This window comes from Carcharodon carcharias, chromosome 8, assembly GCF_017639515.1.
Source record: "Carcharodon carcharias isolate sCarCar2 chromosome 8, sCarCar2.pri, whole genome shotgun sequence".
NCBI lineage: Eukaryota > Metazoa > Chordata > Chondrichthyes > Lamniformes > Lamnidae > Carcharodon > Carcharodon carcharias.
Window position 1 is genome coordinate 18,280,842 of NC_054474.1, and position 22,528 is coordinate 18,303,369.

Genomic DNA, 22,528 nt, shown 5'->3' on the forward strand with positions numbered 1-22,528 from the left:
AGTTAAAATCTGAAAGAAGTTCATGATTAAAATATAGTGATTCCACACTTCTGCATTTCGGCTTTCACAGCACAGCAAGTGCATAGCCAAACCAAGCTTGGTCAGAACCTGAACCGACACCCCTACAAACAGCGCACCTAAACTGACACCCCCTCAGCTACAGCACAACTGAACTGACGCACCCTCAGCTATAGCGCATCTGAACTGACACCCACTCAGCTATAGCACACCTAAACTTACACCCCCTCAAGCTGTAGCACAGCTAAACTGACACACCCTCAGCTATAGCACACCTGAACTGACACCCCCTCAGCTACAGCACGTCTGAACTGACACCCTCTCAGCTACAGCACACCTGAACTGACACCCCCTCAGCTACAGCAGACCTGAACTGACACGCCCTCAGCTGTAGTGCAGCTAAACTGACACTCCCTCAGCTGTAGCTCACCTGAATTGACACCCCCTCAGCTATAGTGCACCTGAACTGACACCCCCTCAGCTACAGCACACCCAAACTGAAACCCCTCAGCTGTAGTGCAGCTAAACTGGCATCCCCTCAGCTGTAGTGCAACTAAACTGACATCCCCTCAGCTGTAGTGCAGCTAAACTGACACCCCCTCAGCTGTAGCGCACCTGAACTGACACCCCCTCAGCTATAGCGCAGCTAAACTGACACACCCTCAGCTATAGCGCACCTAAACTGACACACCCTCAGCTATAGCGCACCTAAACTGACACACCTTCAGCTATAGCGCACCTGAACACACCCTCAGCTATAGCACACCTGAACTGACACACCCTCAGATGTAGCGCATCCAAACCTATAGATGCAAGTACATCGCACCAAAATCTATACTCTCAATTACATCACATTGAAACGACACCTTGCTCTGAATGTCTCACATCTGAACCCATATTCACTTATATCAAACCCTGACCTATATTCACTTATATCACACCTGAACCTATATCCTCACATAAACATAAGAAAGGAAAGCCCACAATGTGAGATCACTAATATTTGATTTGCAGAGGAGCAGAAACTGTTCCAAGACAAGAAAAGTTAGTCAAAGTTTGCGATGTGTGAAACTGGCCTCACTCTGACCCATCCTTGCAAGTGAAGCAATGTGAAGCATTGAACCGTGCCCTGCAACAATATGCCTACCTTGACTATATTGTAAAAGCCAATTAATGACAAGCAACCAAATTCTTCTACAGGTCGAGTGTCCTTTATCCATAAATCCAAAAACGGAACACATACAAAGACCGCACTTTTTTGAACCTCATCGATGTTCAGCACAGGAAATCCCTGACCTGAGCCGACATGGCACGAGCGAACACGAACTTTGCAACCGCAGCCAACCTTTAGCGCGAGAAGTCAAATTGTTTGTCTGCACTGTTTACTTTGGGGTTTTTGTGAATGTCAAAAAGACCATCAAATACCCATATGGCTAACAATGAGAAAAGAAAAAAGCATCATCATTCGTTATCAATTGCTAAGAAAGTAGTTGCTGCAGAAACTTGACCATAGAGTGCGTCTTTGAGACAACTGAGTGAGGAATATGAGATGGGTACCACCACTATTTACGATTTAAAGGTTGTTGAAATTTTCTGTTGAAAGTCAATCACCAAAGTTAAAGAAAAGGAGAGCTGTGCCTCGGTCGAAAAATGAAGAACATGATCGTGTTATGATGGGAGTGGATTTGGCAGCGCAGGGGCGAAAGGTTTCTGCTGATTGGTCCATTGATCATGCAGCAAGCCAAGATCTATCATGAAGAACCGAGGTGTGAAGGTGCATGTGAATGGACAGGCTGGTTGCAGAAATTCATGCTGCATCATGGTATCAAGTTTTTGAAAGTTTGTGGAGAATAAGCATCTGCTGGCCACAATGCCACTGAAAAACTTATTGATGAGTTTGCTATGCTAATTTCATACGAAAACCTTTCACCTGGACAAATTTACAATGATGAAACAAGTCTGTTCTGGCAGTCTATCCCTAGGAAACCGCTAGCATCTTCCTCAGCCGTTGCTAAAGACAGGCTGGCACACACAAGTGTAAATTGGCTGTAACTGGGAAGAGCAAATGTCCCAGGTGCTTCAAGGGTATTCGGACATTACCTGTTCACTATTATGCCAATAAAAGAGCCAGGGTAACCAGGGACCTGGTTTCGGATTGGTTTCACAACCCCTTTGTACCAAAGGCACATGCGCATTGTCAGGTAACTGCACCTGAAGAAAACTGGAAAATCATGTTGTTCCTGGACAAGTGTGCAGCACAATCCCCTGAACTACTGAAGAACAATGTTTTCGCTGTTTACTTCTCCCCCAACTTAATGTCAGTAATTTGGCCGGTGGGCTTTCTTCGGTCCGTGAAATGTAACTATAAAGGCTTCTTCTTTAATAGTACGCTTGGTGCTGTGAACAGAGGCCTGCAGGTGGAAGACTTCCAAAAGGAGTTCACAGTTAAGGATGCCATCTGTGCATCTGCTAATGCCTGGTGCCTTGTTGATAAGGACACCTTGATTAACGGTTGGCATAACCTTTGGTCGTAACAATGCTCACTAAAAGCAATAATATTGACAAAAACTTTGAAGGTTTTCGTGTGAAGAAAAAATTCTGGTAAATGAGCTCCTTGAGTATGCAAAAAGTATATCAATGGAATGTGTGAATACGCTGGAGACCAAGGATTTAAAGGAAGCGTCTAACATTGATAACAATGCTCCCGTTGTGAATTCTTTGACTGAAGGGGAAATTGCAGAAATAATGTTATGCCAAGGTCAACTTTATAAAAACAGTGATGACAAGGATGACATAGTGAATCTATTAGAGAAAGTGCCCATAGGCAATATTATTAAGATGTGTGACGGGTTGAGAGAAAAGTCAGCGAAAAATAATGTCAATCTATAAAAGACAAACTTATGAAACAAAAACCAATGTTGATCAGGCAGATGAAGCTGGAAGAACTATTTAAGAATGCCTCCCAGCAGAATACATTGACACTCTGAACTCTCTCTTACAAGCAGGATTGCAGATGGCACCACGGGTGGGAACTTATTACAGATACCCTGTATTCATTATTCTGTGGTACATCTTACGTTTATAGCCATTTTATTTACTTTAGACTAGTGCTAGCCTAGGCCTAGTCCTATATGCAGTATCTGAAAACAGAAATTATCTGAAATTCAAAACGCAATTGGCCTAGAGGATTTGCGATAATGGATATTAGACCTGTAATAGGTCAACATCTGAAATATTAATCATTTCTGACCCTGAAGTAGCTGAAGGATGAATGATATTCGTTGGGCCACCAGTTTGTTTTGGCCATTCAACAGTTCTTGGAACAAAGCCATTTCAGACTTCAAGCTCCTTTTACTTCCCCCAGCATGGCTTGAAATCTACAAAGTCACACCCACACACGAACCTACTTTTGGTACCCAACAGCCAGGAATTCCATTAACTTTTGCATCTTGGTTACTGTGCAGAACTAAGAATGCACAAATGCAGAGATCAAAGAAACTTTCTGCAAAAGTAGCAGTAATAATGGGAGACATTAATTGTTTTACATACACTGGGAGAAGAACAGCTCGAGTCCCAAAAGCAGTGAGCTTTGAGTGTAATTGGGACAGTCTTCTGAAACAATATGTTATTGAACCACTAAGGGAGCAAACCATAAGAGATTCAGTAATGAGCCTGAATTAGTAAACAATCTAATGATAAGGGAACACCTAGATAACAGTGACCATAACATGATTGAAATAAATAATAGATTGAAGTGGGAGACGGGGTGGGGGGTCAAACTAAGTTTAGGTGAAGTGGACAAAGAATAGATGCAGCAAAAATTGATTATAGTAAACAGGGACAAACTGTTAATGGGTGCAGCTACAGCTGAACAGTAGAATTCTCTCCCCTAAAAGGCTGTTGAGGCTGAGGGTCAATTGAAAATTTAAAAAACTGCGACTGATAGATTGTCAAGGCAAGTGAATTTGAGGATGTGGAACCAGGACGGGTGAATGCACTTGAGATACAGATCAGTCATGGTCTAACTGAATGGTAGAACAACCCTAGAGGGGCTGAATATTTCCACTTTCCAAGGAATTAGTCTGCAGCTTGCAGACAAAAGAACTTCGGACTTTATTCAGAAACGTAATAGGGAAAGATAGTTTTAGCTGGTATATTTATTTATGTTGATTCATGGGATGCAGGCAATGATGGCAAGGCCAACACCTACTGCCCATCCAAAATTGCCTTCAAAAGGATGGCAGTGAGCCATATTCTTGAACAGACACAATACCTGTGGGAAAGGTATTCCCAAAGTGCTGTAACGTGGGGAGTTACAGGATTTCATGGTTTTTATTCAATGGCAATGAAGGAACAATGATATACTTCCAAGTCAATATGGTGTTAGACTTGGAGAGGAACTTGAAGATGCTGATGTTCCCATCTGCCTGCTCCTTGTCTTTTGAGGTGGTTTGGGTCATGTTGCAGAAGGAGCCTTGGCACACACTGCAGTCAGTGTGCTAGTGGTGAAGGAGGTAAATGTTTAAGGTGGGTATATGGGGTGCCAATAATCTGGGCTGTTTTGTCCAGAATGGTGTCAAGCTTCTTTAGTGGTGTGGGAGCTGCAATCACCCAGGCAAATATTCCATCACATTCTGGACTTGCTTCTTGAATATGGTGGAAAGGCTTTGGAAAGTTAGGAGGTGAGTCACTCGCCACAGAATTCCCAGCCTCTGATATGTTTTTCTAGTCACAGTATTTATATGGCTGCTACAGTCAAGGTTCCAGTCAATGATAAACCATAGGATGTTGATGGTGAGGAATTCAATGATGGCAATGCAACTGAATGTCAAGGGGAGGTCTCTGAACTCTCTCTTATTGGAAAAGGTCATTGCCTGGCACTTATAGTGCAAAATGTTATTTGCTACTCAACAACCCAAGCCTGAATATTGTCTATGTCTTGCTGCATGCAGGTAGAGAGTGCTTCTTTATCCAAAATATTGTGAATGGAACTGAACAATGCCTGTTATCAATGATCATCTCTGTTTCTGACCTTATAATGGAGGGAAGATCCTTAATGACGCAACTAAAGATGGTCATACCTAGGATACTGCCTTGAGGAACTCCTGCAGAGATGCCCTGGGGCTGAGATGATTGCCCTTCAACAACCACAATCAAATTCCAACGAGTAGAGAGCTATCTATGATTCCCATTGACTTCAATTTTGCTAGGGTTTGTTGATGCCACACTCAGTCAAATGCTGCCTTGATGTCAAGGGAAGTAACTCTCAACTCGAGCTTAGCTGTGTTTGAACCAAGGCTATAATCAGGTTCTGGAGCTGATTGCTATTATTTCTTAATATTGTTTCTTGGTGAGCAAGTGCCATTTGGTAGCACTGTCAGTGACAACTTACATCTCTCTGTTGATGATCGAGAATAGACCGAAGGAGCAGTAATTGGCCAGGCTGATTATTTTCCTGCATTTTGAGGACAGGAATTATCTAGGCAATTTTGCACTGTTAGGTAACATGCCAGTGTTGTAGCTAGCTCTGGAGCATAGGTCTGCAAGTACTACAGCTGAGGTATTATCTATGAAAATATACAAATCAAATCAACCTCTCAAATCAACACTGGTAATCAGAGGTATTTCATTTTCCTCTTTTCGCCTTCATTCTTTTTTATTCATTCTGGGATGTGGGCTTTACTGGAAAGATCGGTATTTACTGCCCATCTATGGTTACCCTGGGAATGCAGTCAATCTGCAGTCACACATAGGCCCTACAGAGGAACATCAGACTTGCCAGAAGGAAAAATATCAAAGTCCATTAAATTCTCCTTTTACCATTCTGGTAGTCAAATATTACAATGACAATGGAGGTTTCTGACTAATCATTGCAATCAATCTACAAAATTACCCAAACACAAGATGAGGAAAGCCCCCAGCTGGAGAGATTGGGAGCCAGAGGTCCAAAGTCTCTATTCCTCCCAAGTATGTTACACACTCCGGTGTCTTAAAGTACATTAATACTGTATCCCAAAATGTTATCTGAAAGAAATCAATAATTTGTATTTGGATAAATCAATACTGACTACTCTCACTATCTCTCAAGGGAGTCTGTTCCATAACTAAACCACCCGCTCACTGAAATACTATTTCCATAGATTCATTTTGAATTAATCCACCTTCAAGCGGAGGCAGCGGTCCCCTGTCTCTCCTACTATGGATTAGGGGCAAAATAACCTATCTGCATATATATACATATATACTTAGCATTGGGATTCAGGTTGCTCCCACAATCGTGGTTTTGCTTTGTTTTAAACTTTCAAATGTTTTTGGATTTGTATTGTGACTACAAGTAATCAAATGGTTAAAATTATTTCTCCCCAGAATGCTTTAGGCTTTGATGTGTCAGGATACAATTTTGCTGACCATGCTGTTTAACTTCTGCTGAAGGTGCAGGATTATGTCTATTTAACCAAACTTTGTCAATACATTGTGAAATGAAGTTGCTAAGATAGTCTTGATATAAGGAAATGGACAGTGGGGCCAAGGTGACTGTTTATACATACTTGGTAATCAGAGAATCATCTATAAGTTCTGGAGGAGATACCTCATTTGTGGGGGTCTTGTCCTCAGCAACACTTGGCATATCATGATGAATCATCTGGGTCAGTGTGATCTTTAGCTTTCCTTCACAGTTGGTAGAAAGTCAGGACTGGCAAATGGGTACATTATACTCAGAGGAACAGGGTGATATTGTTTATTTTCATGTATGTCTATCCCTCAGAGACACTGTGCAAAGATTTGGACAAACACAGCAAAAAGATCAAATTGCAAACCATACTTGCTGCCAGATTTGAATACTTAATAATGAAAAAATGTCTTAAGATCATAAGAAATAGGAGGAGTGGGCCATCTGGCCTATTAAGCCTGCTCCACCATCTAATAAGATCATGTCCTGGTTGACATTATCTTGTTCCTTTACAATCTTAAAATGAGCAATCATTTCTTTCAACCTTCCCCTTCTCCAGGGTAAACCTGCCAAAATTACATAATCGCGCCTATAATCCAATCTCTCCATCCTCAATCATCTGGTTGCTTTCTTCTGCATCCTTTCAACAGTTGCAATATCTTCCCTGTGCTGTGACATACACAGCTTTCTAAGTGCAGTCACACCAATGATTTAAAAAGTGGCAGGATTACTTCACTAAAGTATTTCGCTCAATATCGATCCTTTAATACATCAGATCAGCTGATCTGCCTTATGCACTACCTAGTAGTGCTGTCAGTCAGAACCACCAGATCTTCCATTTCTCAGTCACACCTTTTTTTTCATTTAAATAACTTCCTGGATTTTCAGTCCTAAATGTGTAATGTCATAATCGCTTTAATCACAGAAAATGGTTCATCTTCAAGGACTAAGAACATTCTGGAAGAATTTGTATTTTTTTTAAAAAGACACTGTCCCTTTAAGGGTTACTGCAAGGACTCTCATTGCTGCTGTTCCTGGAAAAGACAGCATTTTACAACAAAAGGCAATTAAGTAGCTTTAAAGCTAGAAAACTCGACCCTGGTGGACTGTTTACAAAAGGGTCACATAGCGGTTGAAAAAAAAACATGCCTGGAAAACTGTGTTTAAAAGCTGGTTTTGGTTTTTGCTTTGGGAGAAAAGGAGGTTCTACTGCTTGTGTAAGGACGGCCACAGCTCTTTACAGTCCAGAGTTAGTACAAAGCCTGAAGTGAATAGAAGCTGCTCATAAGTTTCGCTACATTCTGCAACTGAGTGCCTACAGGTTTTCCTCAAGTAGTGAAAGAGTCATCGATTGTTTCACAAACCAGCTGAGGCAACAACTCTATATATATATATATATATATATATATATATGTATATATATATATATATATATATATATATATACATATATATATATGTATATATATATATATATATATATATGGATACCATTTCAAGAATGCTACCATCCATCTTGGGGAGGACAAACAAAGCAAGAGAATACTCAATAAATGGGAGGATATTGAGAGGGGTTGAAGAAGTGAGACACCTTGGAGTGCATGTCCACAGGTCCTTGAAGGTGGCAGTACAGATGGATAAGGTGGTAAAGAAAGCATATGGAATGATTACCTTTATTGGACAATGTACTGAATACAAAAGCAGGGATGTAGTGCTGGAACTTTTTAAAATGCTGCTTAGGCCACAGCTGGAATTTTGTGTACAGTTCTGGTCACCACATTACAGGAAGGACATAATTGCTCTGGACAGCGTGCAGAGGAGATTTAGAAGAATGTTGCCAGGGCTTGAAAATTGCAGCTTTGAGGGAAGATTGGATAGACTAGGGTTGTTTTCCTTAGAACAAAGGAGGCTGAGAGGTGACCTAATTGAGGTGTACAAAACTATGAGGAGGCTAGATAGGTTAGACAGGATAGACCTGTTTCCCTTAGCTGAGGGGTCAATGATTTGGGGGCATAGGTTTAAGGTGATTGGCAGAATAATTAGAGAGGACATGAGGAAAAACATTTTCACCCAGAGGGTGGTGGGCATCTGGAAGTCACTGCCTAAATTGGTGGTTGAGGCTAAAATGCTCAACTCATTTAAAAGGTACCTGGATATGCACCTGAAGTGCTGTAACCTGCAAGGCTATGGACCAGGTGCTGGAAAATGGGATTAAAAATGAGTGGTTAGCTTCTCTTTTCTCTTTTTATGGCCAGTGCAGACACAATTGGCTGTATGGCTTCTTCCTGCGCCATAACTTTTCTATGGTTCTATCTTTTTCCCTTGAACCATTGACTTTTAACATTTTGGCAGAATTCCTTTGTTTTATTTTATTATTTGTGTGTGTGTGTGTGTGTGTGTGTGTTTGTGTTTGAGTGTGTTGGGGTATTTAGAAAGAGTAATTATTATACTTTCATATTTCATACTGTATGTTAATAAGCTTTGCCTTCTACCTGACAAGTCTAGTTTTATAATAAACTAATAATTCTGTTGTATACTAAAGAAACCTGGGCACTGAATGGTCATTCTGAGATTAATAGGTAAAGCACATATTTGGCCATATAGCTAGCTGGAAAATCATTTAAATATATGCTGTGAACCATGGAGTAGTGAAACTAGAGACAGACAGTGCACTTTTTCTGACAATCCAACAGCTTCATGGCCATTTGTACTGAGGCCAGCATTTTATTTCTAGATTTTTTCAAAAAAATGGATTCAGATTTTCCAACTGCTCTGGTGGAATTTGAATTCAAATTCTCTGGATTGCTAGTCTAAGTTATGTTAAACCTGCATCAAACCCTGGTTCGGCCTCAACTGGAATATTGCGTCCAGTTTTGGGCAGTACACTTTAGGAAGGATGTGAAGGCATTAGAGAGGGTGCAGAAAAAGTTCACAGGAATGGTTCCAGATATGAGGAACTTCAGTTACATATATAGATTGGAGAAGTTGAGACTGCCCTGCTTGGAGGAGAGAAGGTTGAGAGGAGATTTGAGGGACAGATTCAAAATCATGAGGGGTCTGGCAGGGTAGGTGGGGAACAACTGTTCCCATTGGTGAAAGGATAGAGAACCAAAGGGCATAGAGGGCAAAGGAAGCTACCTCAACGTGAGGAAAAACATTTTTTTTTTTAAACGTAGCAAATAATTAGGATTTGGAATGAGAGTTTGGTGGAGCCAGGTTCAATCGAGGCATTCAAGAGGGAATTGGATTATTAGCTGAAAAAGAAGAACGTGCAGGGCTATGGGGAGAAGGCAAGTGAGTAGCACTAGGTGAATTGCTCCTATAAAGAGACAGCACAGACAAAGGGCCAAATAACCATGCCCATTTAGGAGGTTACTGCTGATGAAGTTAAATACTAGCCAACTATACTGTACTCCACCACCAGCAGTCCTGCGGAAGGCAACAACCCAACGAACACACGTACAGAGCAGGGAGGATAAACAACAATAGGGCTGAGAGGGGAAGGGTTGGTCCAGTATGACAACAGGGCCCTGAGAGGGGTTTGGAGGAAGGGGCCAGGATAACCATAACAGGGCCTCATTTCTTCAATTCATTCATAAGGTCAGCATTTATTACCCACCCCCAGTTGCCTTTGAAAAGATGGTGGTGAACATCCTTCTTGAACTGCTGTGACCATAGCAAGATCCCATGGCGGTGGGCGTTTGAAAAGATCCTAAGAGAAGGAAAGGCTTGATGCTAACCTTTGGTTTTGCAGGAGCTGGCCGATGCCGCTTTTTCACTTCTATCCATGTGTCAGAATCCAGGTCTGGGAGGCTGGTGGAAAGGCCTTTTGGCAAAGTCTTCAAGTTACTAGGCTCCTCAGTCTTGGAACTTGCAGCACTTCCTGCCCGAGGAGAGCCTGGAGCCGACTCTTTAAGAGAGAGAGAGAGAGAGAGGGACAGGGAAGTTAAAATCTGCCACATTCAGTGCCACATTAACTGAAAACTTATTAACTCATCCAACATGGCACTCACCCCATCGATCTATCACCCAGCATTACACTCACCAGTCTGCTTTTTGTAAGTCTGCCCCGGAATGAATTCTGGGCAATTCAGTAAACGTGTGAAGTCTGTCTCTGGAAGAGGCCATTTTTCAGGGTTTTCCTTTTTTCGGATTTTCTTGTCCACCACTTCCACTTCAGTGCTGTCCTTCAAAGCCTGAGGAACAACAACCATTCTGAGTGAGAAACACAATCTGGCTGAGAACTTGAAATTAGGCTAAACAAACAAACTTCAGAAAATTACTGTCCAGGCAGCGCACATGTATCATGTTGTCAATCTCTCCCTCTAGCCCCTCATTCCTCCATCTCCACATAAACGTCCCCTATCTCAATTGCCTCACCCTCTTCCCCCCGCCATGCCCTCTGCCCGACTGCTCACCCATCTTCAAACCTAGCAGCCTCTGGGTAAATCCCAAAATAGAACCTTCAATCTTTTATGGTTCACAGCTTTTGTGTAACAGACCAATTATTGTTACAGTTCTGAAAGGCCGCTTACTGTTCTGACGTAGCCACAGTAGCAGTGCTTTTTCCAGCCCCTCAGACTACATTCTTAAATCTCCTGTTAATCCTGGAGGGAGGATCCTGGGAGATCTCCTCCAGAAGCAGCAATGACTCGTTCTGCAGCTGTGACAATAACTGAGGTAAAATTTATTCTTATTAAAGGAAAGAAACAGACATTGCAAAATTGTAGGTATTTAACAAGGAATCTTGCATATAGTGAGCTAACTGGAGAGCTGGTGAACATCATGACAGACCTCCAAGATGAGACTGACATCAGTGGTCAATGCCTGGACACGGTGAAAACCTCCAATTAACGAGACTGGCAGGAAACCATCAGCATCCATCTTTCTTCTCAGGAAAAAGTCTCTTTCCAAGTTATCCAGACTAAAGTAGTACTCTCTGAAACAAAAGAGATAAATATATACCACAACTATACAGTCAAAGTACACACTGTAACCAGTAGCATATGCCACGGGGATGGTGGTGGTGGCAGGAGCGCTTGGGGGGGGGGGGGGGGGGGGGCAGAGGGTAGTTGTGGGGGGGGGGGGTGCGCTCTGGACTACTAGCCCAGTTACATAAGTGCAATGCTACCATGACACATAAACTCTTGAGTGAGACCAGTGTACAAGTGGAAAGGATAAATAGCACGTTTGACAGGACTTCAAACTAGTAAGAAGGGGGTGGTTGCTGGGGTCATCTGGTAGAAATAATAGAAGGCTGAAAATAAATGGAATACGAGATGAGAGTAAAGATCAGACCAATCTGAGTAATTAGGCTAACAGTCAGAGAACTGGTACAATTATAGAACATAAGTAAAAAGTGAAGTGAGGGGGACATTTAATAAGAATAAATTCCACTACTTGTAAAGCAATGTACAGAGCATTTAAAATAAAACAGGAAAATGGAGGCAATAATTTATGGTGTGAAGTCAGATGCAGCAGAGATAAATAAAACATTGCTACAGGATCAGCAATGAAGTACTGCACGGTATAATGTACTTAGACATGTTTGGAAAGGAAGGTGGCGGGGTGAGGTAGCTGTACTAACTAGAGATAGCATAATGGCAGTATAAAAAGGGACATGTCTAACAGAAGGTCAAAAACATATTCCATATGCATTAAGACAAAGGATAAGGAGGGATCAGCATGTTATTAGGGGTATTATGCAGACCAATGAATAATGATTGGGAAGTAGAGAAATAAAAATATGTGTAAATCAATGAAATGAGTAAATAAAAACATTGAACAATAAACATAAGAGATTTCAACTACCCCAAATATCTTGAAGAGTTAAGGAATGGGAAAAATGGAATGGGGTTTTTACAACATATACAGGACTTCTTTTAAACCTAGTACATAAGCGCAACAAGAGGGGGGTCCCTGCTGGATCTAGTAATGGGCCATGAACCTGAGCAGCTACAAAAGTAAACATAGGGCAACATCTCAGCGAAAGTGATAAGGTGTAGTATTAAGGTTCAATAATGATTGAGAAAGGCATAAGAAAGATAAAGATCATAGAAATGGATTGGAAAAAGTTAATTCCATTCTCAACATTTGAAATCATGTGTACATACGAAATCGGAGCAGAAGTAGGCCATTCAGCTCATCAAACCTGCTCCACCATTCAATAAGATCATGGCTGATCTGCTTGTGTTTCAAATTCCACATTCCCAATAACCTTTGATTCCCTTGCCTAACAAGAATCTATTTACCTCTGCCTGAAAAATGACCCTGCCTCCACCACCTTCTAAGGTAGGGAGTTTCAAAGTTGCACAACCCTTAGGAAAAATTTCTCATCTCTGTCCTAAAAGGGTGATACCTCATTTTAAAACAGTGCCTCCTAGTTCTGGACTCACCCGCAAGGGGAAACATCCTTTCCACATCCAACTTGTCAAGGCCATTCAGGATCTTAAATACTTCAATCAAGTCACCCCTCACCCTTCTTCACTCGTGGTAATGAGCCCAGACTGTCCAATCTATCCTTATAAGAAAAACAGCTCATTCCAGATATCAAGCTAGTAAACCTCCACTGAACCGCCTCCAACACATTACATCCTTCCTTAAACATGGGGATGAAAACTTGCACTGTATTTCAGATGCAGTCTCACCAATGCCCTAACTGAAGCATAACATCCTTACTTTTATGTTCAATTCCTCTCATAATTAAGGACAGCACTCCATTAGCATTCTTGATTATGTGCTGTACGTTCATACTAACTTTTTTTGACTCATGCACTAGAACACCTAGATCCCTCTGCACCTCAGAATTCTGCGGTCATTCTCCATTTAAGTAATAGTCTGCTTTTTATTCTTCCTGCCAAAGTGAACAACTTCACATTTTCCCACATTATACTCCAGAATTACAGCAGATAAACTGGAAAAAAAAGACAGAATATAGTTGGAAATAGTGAAAGTGGTGAATAAGAGTGTTCAGAAAACATATAAATATAATACAGAAGTGAGGGATGATGCATTTTGGGGATGATGCATTTTGGCAGAAGGCATAGGGAGAGGGTATATAGGCTTGATGGCGATTCTGAAGAGTGTGCTGGAACAGAGGGACCTAGGGCTGGATGTGCATAGATCTTACAGATGTGCATAGATCTTACAAGTTGGCAGAACATATTGAGAGAGTGCTTAGCAAAGCAAATGAGATTTTGGGCTCCATAAGCAAAGGCATCGAGTATAAAAACAGGGAAGTTATGCTGAGCCTTTATAAAGCTCTGGTTAGACCACAAATTGACTACGACATCCAGTTCTTGTCGCCAAACTTTAGGAAAGATGTGAGGGTCCCTGAGAGGGTGCAGAGGTGGTTTACTAGAATGGTTCCAGGAATGGGGGTTTATAGCTGCAAGGTTAGCGTGGAGAATCGAGGGTTGTTTTCTTAGGAGCAAAGGAGGTTGAGGGGAAAGTTGATAGAGGTATACAAGATTATGCCAAGTTTGAATAAGGTAAATTTCCTATCAGCTGATGGGTAAGATAACTTTCCTATCAGCTGAGAGTACAAGGGCAAATGGACACAAATTCAGGGTGGCTGGCAAAAGAGATGACATGAGGAATTTTTTTTAATGCAACCAGCAGTTAGGATTTGGAATGCACTCATAGGATGGTGCATATAGATTCAATAGTAGCCTTCAAAATTCAATTGGATAAATACTCAAAAAGGAAAAAAATAATGTAAGGATATGGGAAAAAAGCAGGGGAGTGGAACTAGTTTGATTGCTCTTTGAAAGAGCCAGCTCTGACTTGATGGGCCAAATGGTCTCCTTCTAAGCTGTACTATTTTATGGTTCTAAATCAAATAAGAACTGAGGGGAGTAAGGAGCTGCACAAAAGTAAATTATCAAATATATAAAAAAGGAAAGTATTCTGCAGACAAATAACAAAAGAAAAATCAGGATAGGGCAATTAAAGGATGCATTTGGTAAATCACAGGTAATGACAGCAAAACAGCAGAAATATTAAATCCTTACTTTGCCTCAGTATTTACCAGTGAAATCAACATGGTGAACGTGGCAGTGGAAGAGATTAAAAATGATATCAGGCATTTAAGGTAGAATTAATTGGGGCAGACAAGTGATAATCCATCTGAGAGGATAAGATTCCAGGTCGAGATGGATCCAAGCATGTTAAAAGAGTTGGGGAAGTGGTAGCAGAGGGACTATTGCTTATAAGGGAATCATGCCAGAGGACTGGCAGACTCCTCTATTCAAAAAGCCCTGGGTAGTGCAGACCAGTTAGCATAATATCAGTAGTAGCAAAGAAAATGGAATATTTTTCAAAACACTAATAGAAAATCATTCAGAAACCAAAAATTTAATAGTCAGCACAGATTTCAAAAGGGAAGATCATTCTTGATCAACTTTACTAAATTTGTTCGAAATAACACACAAGGGTAATGTAGATGTTATATATTTGAATTTTCCAAGGACTTTTGATAAAGTACTATATAATAGACTTATGACTAAGGTCAAAGCAGTGCAGTCAGGGGAGAGGTAGCAGGATGGATGTCAAGTTGGCTACAGAACAGAAAAACAGTATGGGTTAATGGTAGTTACTCAGATTGGCAAAGAGTGCGAAGCGGTGTTTCATAATTTTGGCGCTGGAGCCAGTGTTGCTCATCGCTTACATTAACTACTTGGAATCCAAAATACAATTTCAAAATTTGCAGACACCACCAATTGGGAGGTGTCGTAATAAAGAGGAGGACTGCAAAAAAAAATACAAGAACACATTAATAAACTTGTAGAATGCGCATGCAGTTGTAAATAAATTTCAATATAGATAACTGTGAGGTGGCGCAAGAATAAGGAGGCCATATACTGATTAGATATAAAAGTCCAACTGGGGTATAGCAGCAGAGGGAGCTGAGGGTACTGATAGAACAATCACTAAAAGTAGTGACATAAGTTAATATGGTCATCAAAAAAAGCAATGGGCTCATCTCTAGAGAGATAGAACTGAAAAACAAAAGCATTGTTAATTTGTACAGAACCTTGCTTTGACCAAAACAAAAACAAAAATACCTGGAAAAACTCAGCAGGTCTAACAGCATCTGCAGAGAGGAATACAGTTAACATTTTGAGTCCGCATTACTCTTCAACAGAACTAAGGAAAAATAGAAAAGAGGTGAAATATAAGCTGGTTTAAGAGGCGTGGGGGGGACAGGTAGAACTGAATAGAGGGCCAGTGATAGGTGGAGATTGCCAAAAGATGTCATAGACAAAAGGACAAAGAGGTGTTGACAGTGGTGATATTAGCTAAGATATGTGTTAATGGTGACATTATGGGTAGAAAGCAGGACGAGCAAGGTACAGATAGCCCTAGTAGGGGTGAGGTGGGGGGGGGGAAGGAATCGAAATAGGCTAAAAGGTAGAGATAAAACACTGGATGGAAATACATTTTTTAAAAATGGAAATAGGTGGGAAAAGAAAACTATATATAAATTATTGGAAAAAGGGGAATCGGAAAGGGGGTGGGGATGGAGGAAAGAGTTCATGATCTAAAGTTGTTGAACTCAATATTCAGTCCGGAAGGCTGTAAAGTGCCTAGTTGGAAGATGAGGTGCTGTTCCTCCAGTTTGCATTGAGCTTCACTGGAACAATGCAGCAAGCCAAGGACGGACATGTAGACATGAAAGCAGGGTGGTGTGTTGAAATGGCAAGCGACAGGGAGGTCTGGGTCATGCTTGTGGACAGACCGAAGGTGTTCTGCAAAGCGGTCACCCAGTCTGCATTTGGTCTCTCTAATGCTGAGGAAACCTCATTGGGAACAGCGAATGCAGTACACTAAATTGAGGGAAGTGCAAGTGAAATGCTGCTTCACTTGAAAGGAGTGTTTGGACCCTTGGATGGTGAGGAGGGGGGAAGTAAAGGGGCAGGTGTTGCATCTTCTGCGGTTGCTTGGGAAGGAGTCGTGGGAGGGGGTTGAGGTGTAGGGGGTGACGGAGGAGTGGACCAGGGTGTCCCGGAGGGAACCACCCCTGAGGAATGCTGCCAGGGGGGTGAAGGGAAGATGTGTTTGGTGGTGGCACCATGCTGGAATTGGCAGAAATGGCAGAGGATGATCCTTTGAATGCGGAGGCTGGTGGAGTAATAAGTGAGGACAAGGGGGACCCTATCATGGTTCTGGGAGGAGAGGAAGGTGTGAGGGTGGATGCGCGGGAGATAGGCTGGACATGGTTCAGGGCCCTGTCAACCACCGTGGGTGGAAAACCTCTGTTAGGAAGAAGGAATACATGTCAGAGGAACTGTTTTTGAAAGTGGCATCATCAGAACAGATGCGACAGAGGTGAAGGAACTGAGAGAATGGGATGGAGTCCTTACAGGAAGTGGGGTGTGAGGAGCTGTAGTCAAGGTAGCTGTGGGAGTCAGTTGGCTTGTAATGAATATTGCTGGACAGTTTATCACCAAAAACTGAGACAGAGGGGTCAAGGAAGGGAAGGGAAGTGTCAGAGATGAACCCTGTGAACATGATGGAGGGGTGGAAATTGGAAGCTTGCTTTGACCACACTTGAGTACCTTGAACAGTTTTGGTCTCGATATAATAAAGGACATAGAAGTACTGCAGAAACTGCAAAAAAAAATTCACAAACATGATACCAGAACTGAAAAGATATAACTATGGTTGGCACTTGTTTCTACATTAAAGAAGGATGAAAGGTGGCTTAACAGAAGTATTTAAAATTGTAAGAGAGGTTGATGGGCAACATCGACAAAATGTTTCCACTTGTGGGAGAATCCAAAACTCGAAGTCATAAACATACAGAATCACAAATAAATCCCAAAGGAAATTCAGTGAAACTTCTTTATTCGTAGAGTTTCTACTGTGAGGAAATGATCAGAGTGCCAGGCCATGAAGAGGTTCAAATTTCAGTGGTGTACACTTGGGGTGTTGGTTTAACTTACGCAACAGTGCAGTGCAGCAGTGAGGTGGTCTACAGTGATAAAAACAAAAAAACTGCAGATGCTGGAAATCCAAAACAAAAACAAAAACAGAATTACCTGGAAAAACTCAGCAGGTCTGGTAGCATCTGCGGAGAAGAAAAGAGTTGATGTTTCGAGTGCTCATGACCCTTCGACAGAACTTGAGTTCAAGTCCAAGTGGTCTACAGTGTTGGCTGAATTGGACATGTAACCAGGCCAGCGATGGACTGTTGACACTGCTGAGGCACACAGTGCACTTTCAGAAACCAACAGTTCAACTGCCAAGATAAGCTGCAGGAAGCAGGTCAGAGTTCACCTGAAGCAGACCATGAAACTACTTGGCTTTCCTGGTGTAAAAGGGACCAATAGAAAGCTTCTGGGTTCCAACAGAACCACATTGGGTTCAAAAGTACACTTTTACACTTGGCAACTTCATCAGTCAAAGCAGTGATCAAATTCCATGCGTATTAGAGCTACAAGCACCGCACAAATCTATGCTGCATTGTAGTATTTCTCATCATATCTCAAACTTCTAGATGCAAAAGCATTACCAGCTCTTTTCAAATGGTTCTGTGCTGCTTGCTATAGACAGGCCGACTTGAAAACCCTTCAAGAAAAGCCCTTTAGGCCATAAGTTGAAACCCACACATCGGAAAGAGCAGAACTCAGTGGACAGTGATCCATTATTGCAGTGGTTCTGTGAAGGGACTAGTAATGGCACTATAGAAGTTTAAGAATTTCAAAACAGTTCAGAAAATCTGGAAATAAAAAGCTATCAGTAAAAGTGACCACGAAGCTGTCAGATTGTTGTAAAAACCCACTGGTTTGCTAATGTTTTTGGGGAAGGAAGCCTGTCACCCTTACCCGATCAGATCTTTAAGCAACTCCAGTACCACACCAATCTGGTTGACTCTCAACTGTCCTCTGAAGTTGCCCAGCATGACAGTTTGTATCAAATCCACTACCTGTGATTCAAAAAGGTAGCTCACCACCATGTTCTCAGGGATGAGCAATAAATAAAAGCATTGCCAGTGATGTTGTGTGAGAGAGTGTACATGCGCAACCGAACATTTAATACAAATTCTAAATCTCTTTTCTTCCATGTCATCCAGTGGGGTGAAAAAGACGTTGGAACAGGCCTAACAAACAGAAAACCATGATACTTACATCTGTTTCTTGATGTAGTCTTTGAGCAGCTTTTTGTCCATTGTGTACAGCTCCGCACTGCTCTGATTGTCATAGTAATAGATGATATCACTACCAAATTTCGGCCTGTACAATCCATCATTACTGTCGGTGTTTGTGTTGTAGGTGTAATGATAGTCAAAGTGAGCTACAACAAGCAAAAGCAGCACAGGTTAGACATTCAGTTAAAACTCTATCGCAGGTCACTGCCTTTCAGTGTACATGAAGCAGCTGGGAGATTTGAGATTCAGGAAGACACTACATTAATTTATAGCTACCATGCTTTGTCCATCATACTCGAGGACAAAGTGAATGAGGTGGTCAGATAGCATTGATATCAGATCAGAGAATGAATAAACTATCCAGTCCATTTTATCAAAGGCAAGGTGTGCTCATTTCACAAGGATGTGTTATTTGGCACTCTGCTCAATCTTGAACCTTCTACCCAAGATCATCCAGATCACACTGTATTAATCTGTTCTGCGTCCCTATTCAAACCACCTGAGGCATTAATTCTAGAATGGCTAAGTTTATCACTTATTTTAGATCAGTTATCACTCTCTAGCAGGTCCAGCGTTTACCAAACTTGTATCTAAAGTTGACTGCTGGGAAATGCACTGTGCAATCTAACAGAGTGGTGCAGATCATGAGGCCCCCCCCCCAGGTACAATCTTTTTCCTGTGTTCTTAGCTGATCTCAGCTGAGACAGATGAACTATGTGCTATGCTATTTGGCATTAATACTCCTTGGATAGAGAATAGGGAAAATTAGCAGTGCTTGTAATGCTGGAAAGTCAGCCTGGTTCTGTGATGGCACAAGCCTCTTAGTCAGAAAATCAAAGATGCCAGCTCCAATCCAGGCTGGCACATCAGTACAATAGTAAGGGAGTGCTGCATTGTCACAGGTGTGCCCTTCAGATATTAAACTAAGGCCATTGTTTTGTTGTTTTATTTTTAGTTCAGCTGAATATTAAAAGATCATGTGACATATTTTGAGGAGAAGGGGTCCGCTTGGTGACTCGGTCAACGTTCCTGGTTCAGCCAACAAAATCTGCAAAATGACACAAAGTCAAAGGGTCTGCTCTTCAAAATCCTATCACCCAGGAGCCAAGAGCCTATATCTTAACTGGAGTACTCTACAACAGAATCGACAAAGTAAAACGAGACCAAAGGGTCTCCCAGAAATTTATCAGCATTCTTACTTGATGTGAAAACAAACTTGGTGCTAATCTTCTCCAGCGTGAACTCTCTGTGTTAAGAACCATCATTCACCATCCATTCTGCAGTCTGCAACTCTGACCCAAACATCTCTCTCAACAGTTGTGAAGTCTGTATGATAACTTTACTGGAAAGGTACTGGACTCACGGTATCAGTTACCACCTATTAAACCCACCTTACTTCAAACTTCACACAGCAGCACTAACAATAGCCAATAGATACCAGCACCAGGGTGTGAGTACTAAGATGGTTGGGAAGGAAGACGAATACTGTGCTCCTGGGTATACAAGGATCAGGAAGTGCAACTAAATTTCAACCGACAGGGACACTGCGCTAGTTCAGAAAGCTTGCAGCATAATGGCCAGTGTTAGAACATCACGTACAGCGAGAAGCACCTCTGCCACGACCCCTCCCCCGGCCTCGTCCACGTCCTCGCCCCCTGAAGCCCCCTCGGATTGTTCCACCCTCGCTTTTGACACTGGAAATCTCATCGCGGTCTTCCCTCCAATCCCGGGAGTCATGCTTTTCATCACGATGGTAGCCTGAAAAAACAGAAACCGGGAGATAAGTGATAAGTCAGTTACATACCAAATATCCAACATCAGTCAAACATCTCTCAATACCATCTTAAGACCAACCATAGTCCAGAGTGCCCTTGAATCTCTTGGACATCTAGCAGCTGTCATAAATCAATAACCAGTCTATCCTTCCCAGCACTTTTCAGCCAAAGGCTGATCTTCCTGTAGAACTGTTAGGGTATCTAGATTATCAGCAGAGAAGGTGTGTCTGCAGTACTGCCAGGTGAGGTGGAGTGCCCTCAGTATTGGTGGATGAATCTTGAGCACTTCCTTCTGGATTAGACTGCAATGTACTAAATTCTGCTGCAATTCACACCCCTTAGAACTACTGACGCCAAAATTCGCCATATCCTCCAGCACCTAAAAATTAACATCCCATTGCAAACCACCCCCTGCACCCCACGAACTACCAGCCTGGCTCAAAAGCATGATTTGCAACTTTCAAAAATAATTACATAAACAGGAAAGGGATCTAAGGCTCTGCTGAGGTGCTGCCATCAGTAACCAATCAAGTGGGACAAACCTTTTGAGTCATTCCTGTTATTGACCGGTGGTCGCAGAGGCTCCGTCTGGGGGCGCGAGTTGCTGCGAGATGCTGGCTTGTCCTGTGTACCCTCCGATTTTACGTCCAATTGTAGTGGGACCCACTTTTGCTTGTAACCTGAACACAAAGTGGGAAAGCATTAACAGATCTTCCTCAAGCTATTGGGCAGGCAGTCCCACAGCATGTCATGGCCCTAAACAATTCAAGAAATAGTTTAAACCTGGCAAAGAAAAAAATCTGGGGGAAGATGAGTTTTTTTTTGAATGACAGCCGATTGTTATGATCTGGAATGTGCTGTCTGCATGGGTGGTGAAAGTAGATTCAGTTGTAACTTTCAAAAGGGAATTGGGTAAATGCTTGAAAAAGAAAATCTGCAGGACTAATGGAAAATGAGGAGGAGAGGCACTAATTAGATAGCTCTTTCAAAGAGCTGGTACAGGCACGATAGGCTGATTGGCCTTTTATTCTGTTCAGATTCCACTAAGTAGTTCAAAGAAAATTGCTTGCTACTGATGCAGTCAGACTAAACAAGACATGTCTCATCAGTTTTCAATTAACTTATTTTATGGTCTATGGCTTGGTGCAGTATCAGGATCAATAGATCAGTGGGAACAGCAAAACTCATTTCGCCAAGTGTGCGCAGAGCATTGAGACCAACAAAGGAGACCTGCACAGTTCCACACAACCCAACATAAAAAGTTAATTGAACTCAAAGCTCTACAGAAATATAGCCCCATTGGCACAGGGTGTGAGGGAGTATACAAGGGGCACTGAAACATTCTGCCACATTCTGCATAATGGTCTGAGCCTCAGCATCATATCAGTCTTTCTCCTCTCGTTTTTGAATCTTAAAACAATACAGTATAGAGGAAGAACGTTCTGTTCATTATGGCTGTACCTGCTCTTTGGAAGAGCTGTCCAATTAGTCTCACTCCCCTGCTCTTTCCCTATAACCCTGCAATTTTTTTTTCCTTTCAAATATTTGTCCAATTCCCTTGTAAAAATGATCACTGAATCTACTTCCATCATTCTTTCAGGTAGTGAATTCTAGATCATAACTTGCTGTATTAAAAAAGCTCCTTTGGTTTTTTTGTGAATCTCCTAGAATCTATGTCCTCTGGTCCTTCTGCAAAGGGAAAGTTTCTTCTTATTTAGTCTGGAAAAACCTTCATGAATTTGAATGCCTCTAGGAAACTCTACTCTTAATTTCACTGCTCTAAGGAGAACAACTACTGCTTCTTCGGTCTCCCCACATAACTGAAGGTCCTTATCTCTAATACCATTCTAATGAATCTCTTCTGCCTCCTCTGAACACAATACTCCAGCTGAGGCTTAGCCATTGCTTTATAAAGTTATAACATAACTTCCTTTTGCAATCTAAGTTTCCGTTAATAAAATAAAAGATGCCATTTTTTTTAAACAGCCTTTTCAACTTGTCCTCCCACTTCCGAAGATTTATATACGTAGATCCCCAGATGTCTCTGTTCCTGCATCTTTAAAATTATACAATTTAGTTTATATTGCCGCTCCTCACTTCACACTTATTTGCATTAAATTTCATCTGCCATAC

The 22,528-nt window shown here is 41.8% G+C and overlaps 1 protein-coding gene across 3 annotated transcripts in view; it reads right to left on the reverse strand.

Moving 5' to 3' along the window:
- larp1 (La ribonucleoprotein 1, translational regulator) overlaps positions 1-22,528 on the reverse strand; it is a 124,933-nt gene that overhangs the window by 32,909 nt on the left and 69,496 nt on the right. For all 3 annotated transcript variants that reach the window (XR_005943759.1, XM_041193275.1, XM_041193274.1), the window contains 6 exons: positions 20,938-21,075; positions 20,220-20,378; positions 18,601-18,766; positions 11,264-11,408; positions 10,515-10,665; positions 10,210-10,379 (listed from right to left, as the gene is read on the reverse strand). Coding sequence is in view for 2 of the 3 variants with exons in the window: in XM_041193275.1 (XP_041049209.1) it covers positions 10,210-10,379; positions 10,515-10,665; positions 11,264-11,408; positions 18,601-18,766; positions 20,220-20,378; positions 20,938-21,075 (929 nt within the window). In the remaining variant the exon portion in view is untranslated. The remainder of the gene's footprint in view (positions 1-10,209; positions 10,380-10,514; positions 10,666-11,263; positions 11,409-18,600; positions 18,767-20,219; positions 20,379-20,937; positions 21,076-22,528) is intronic.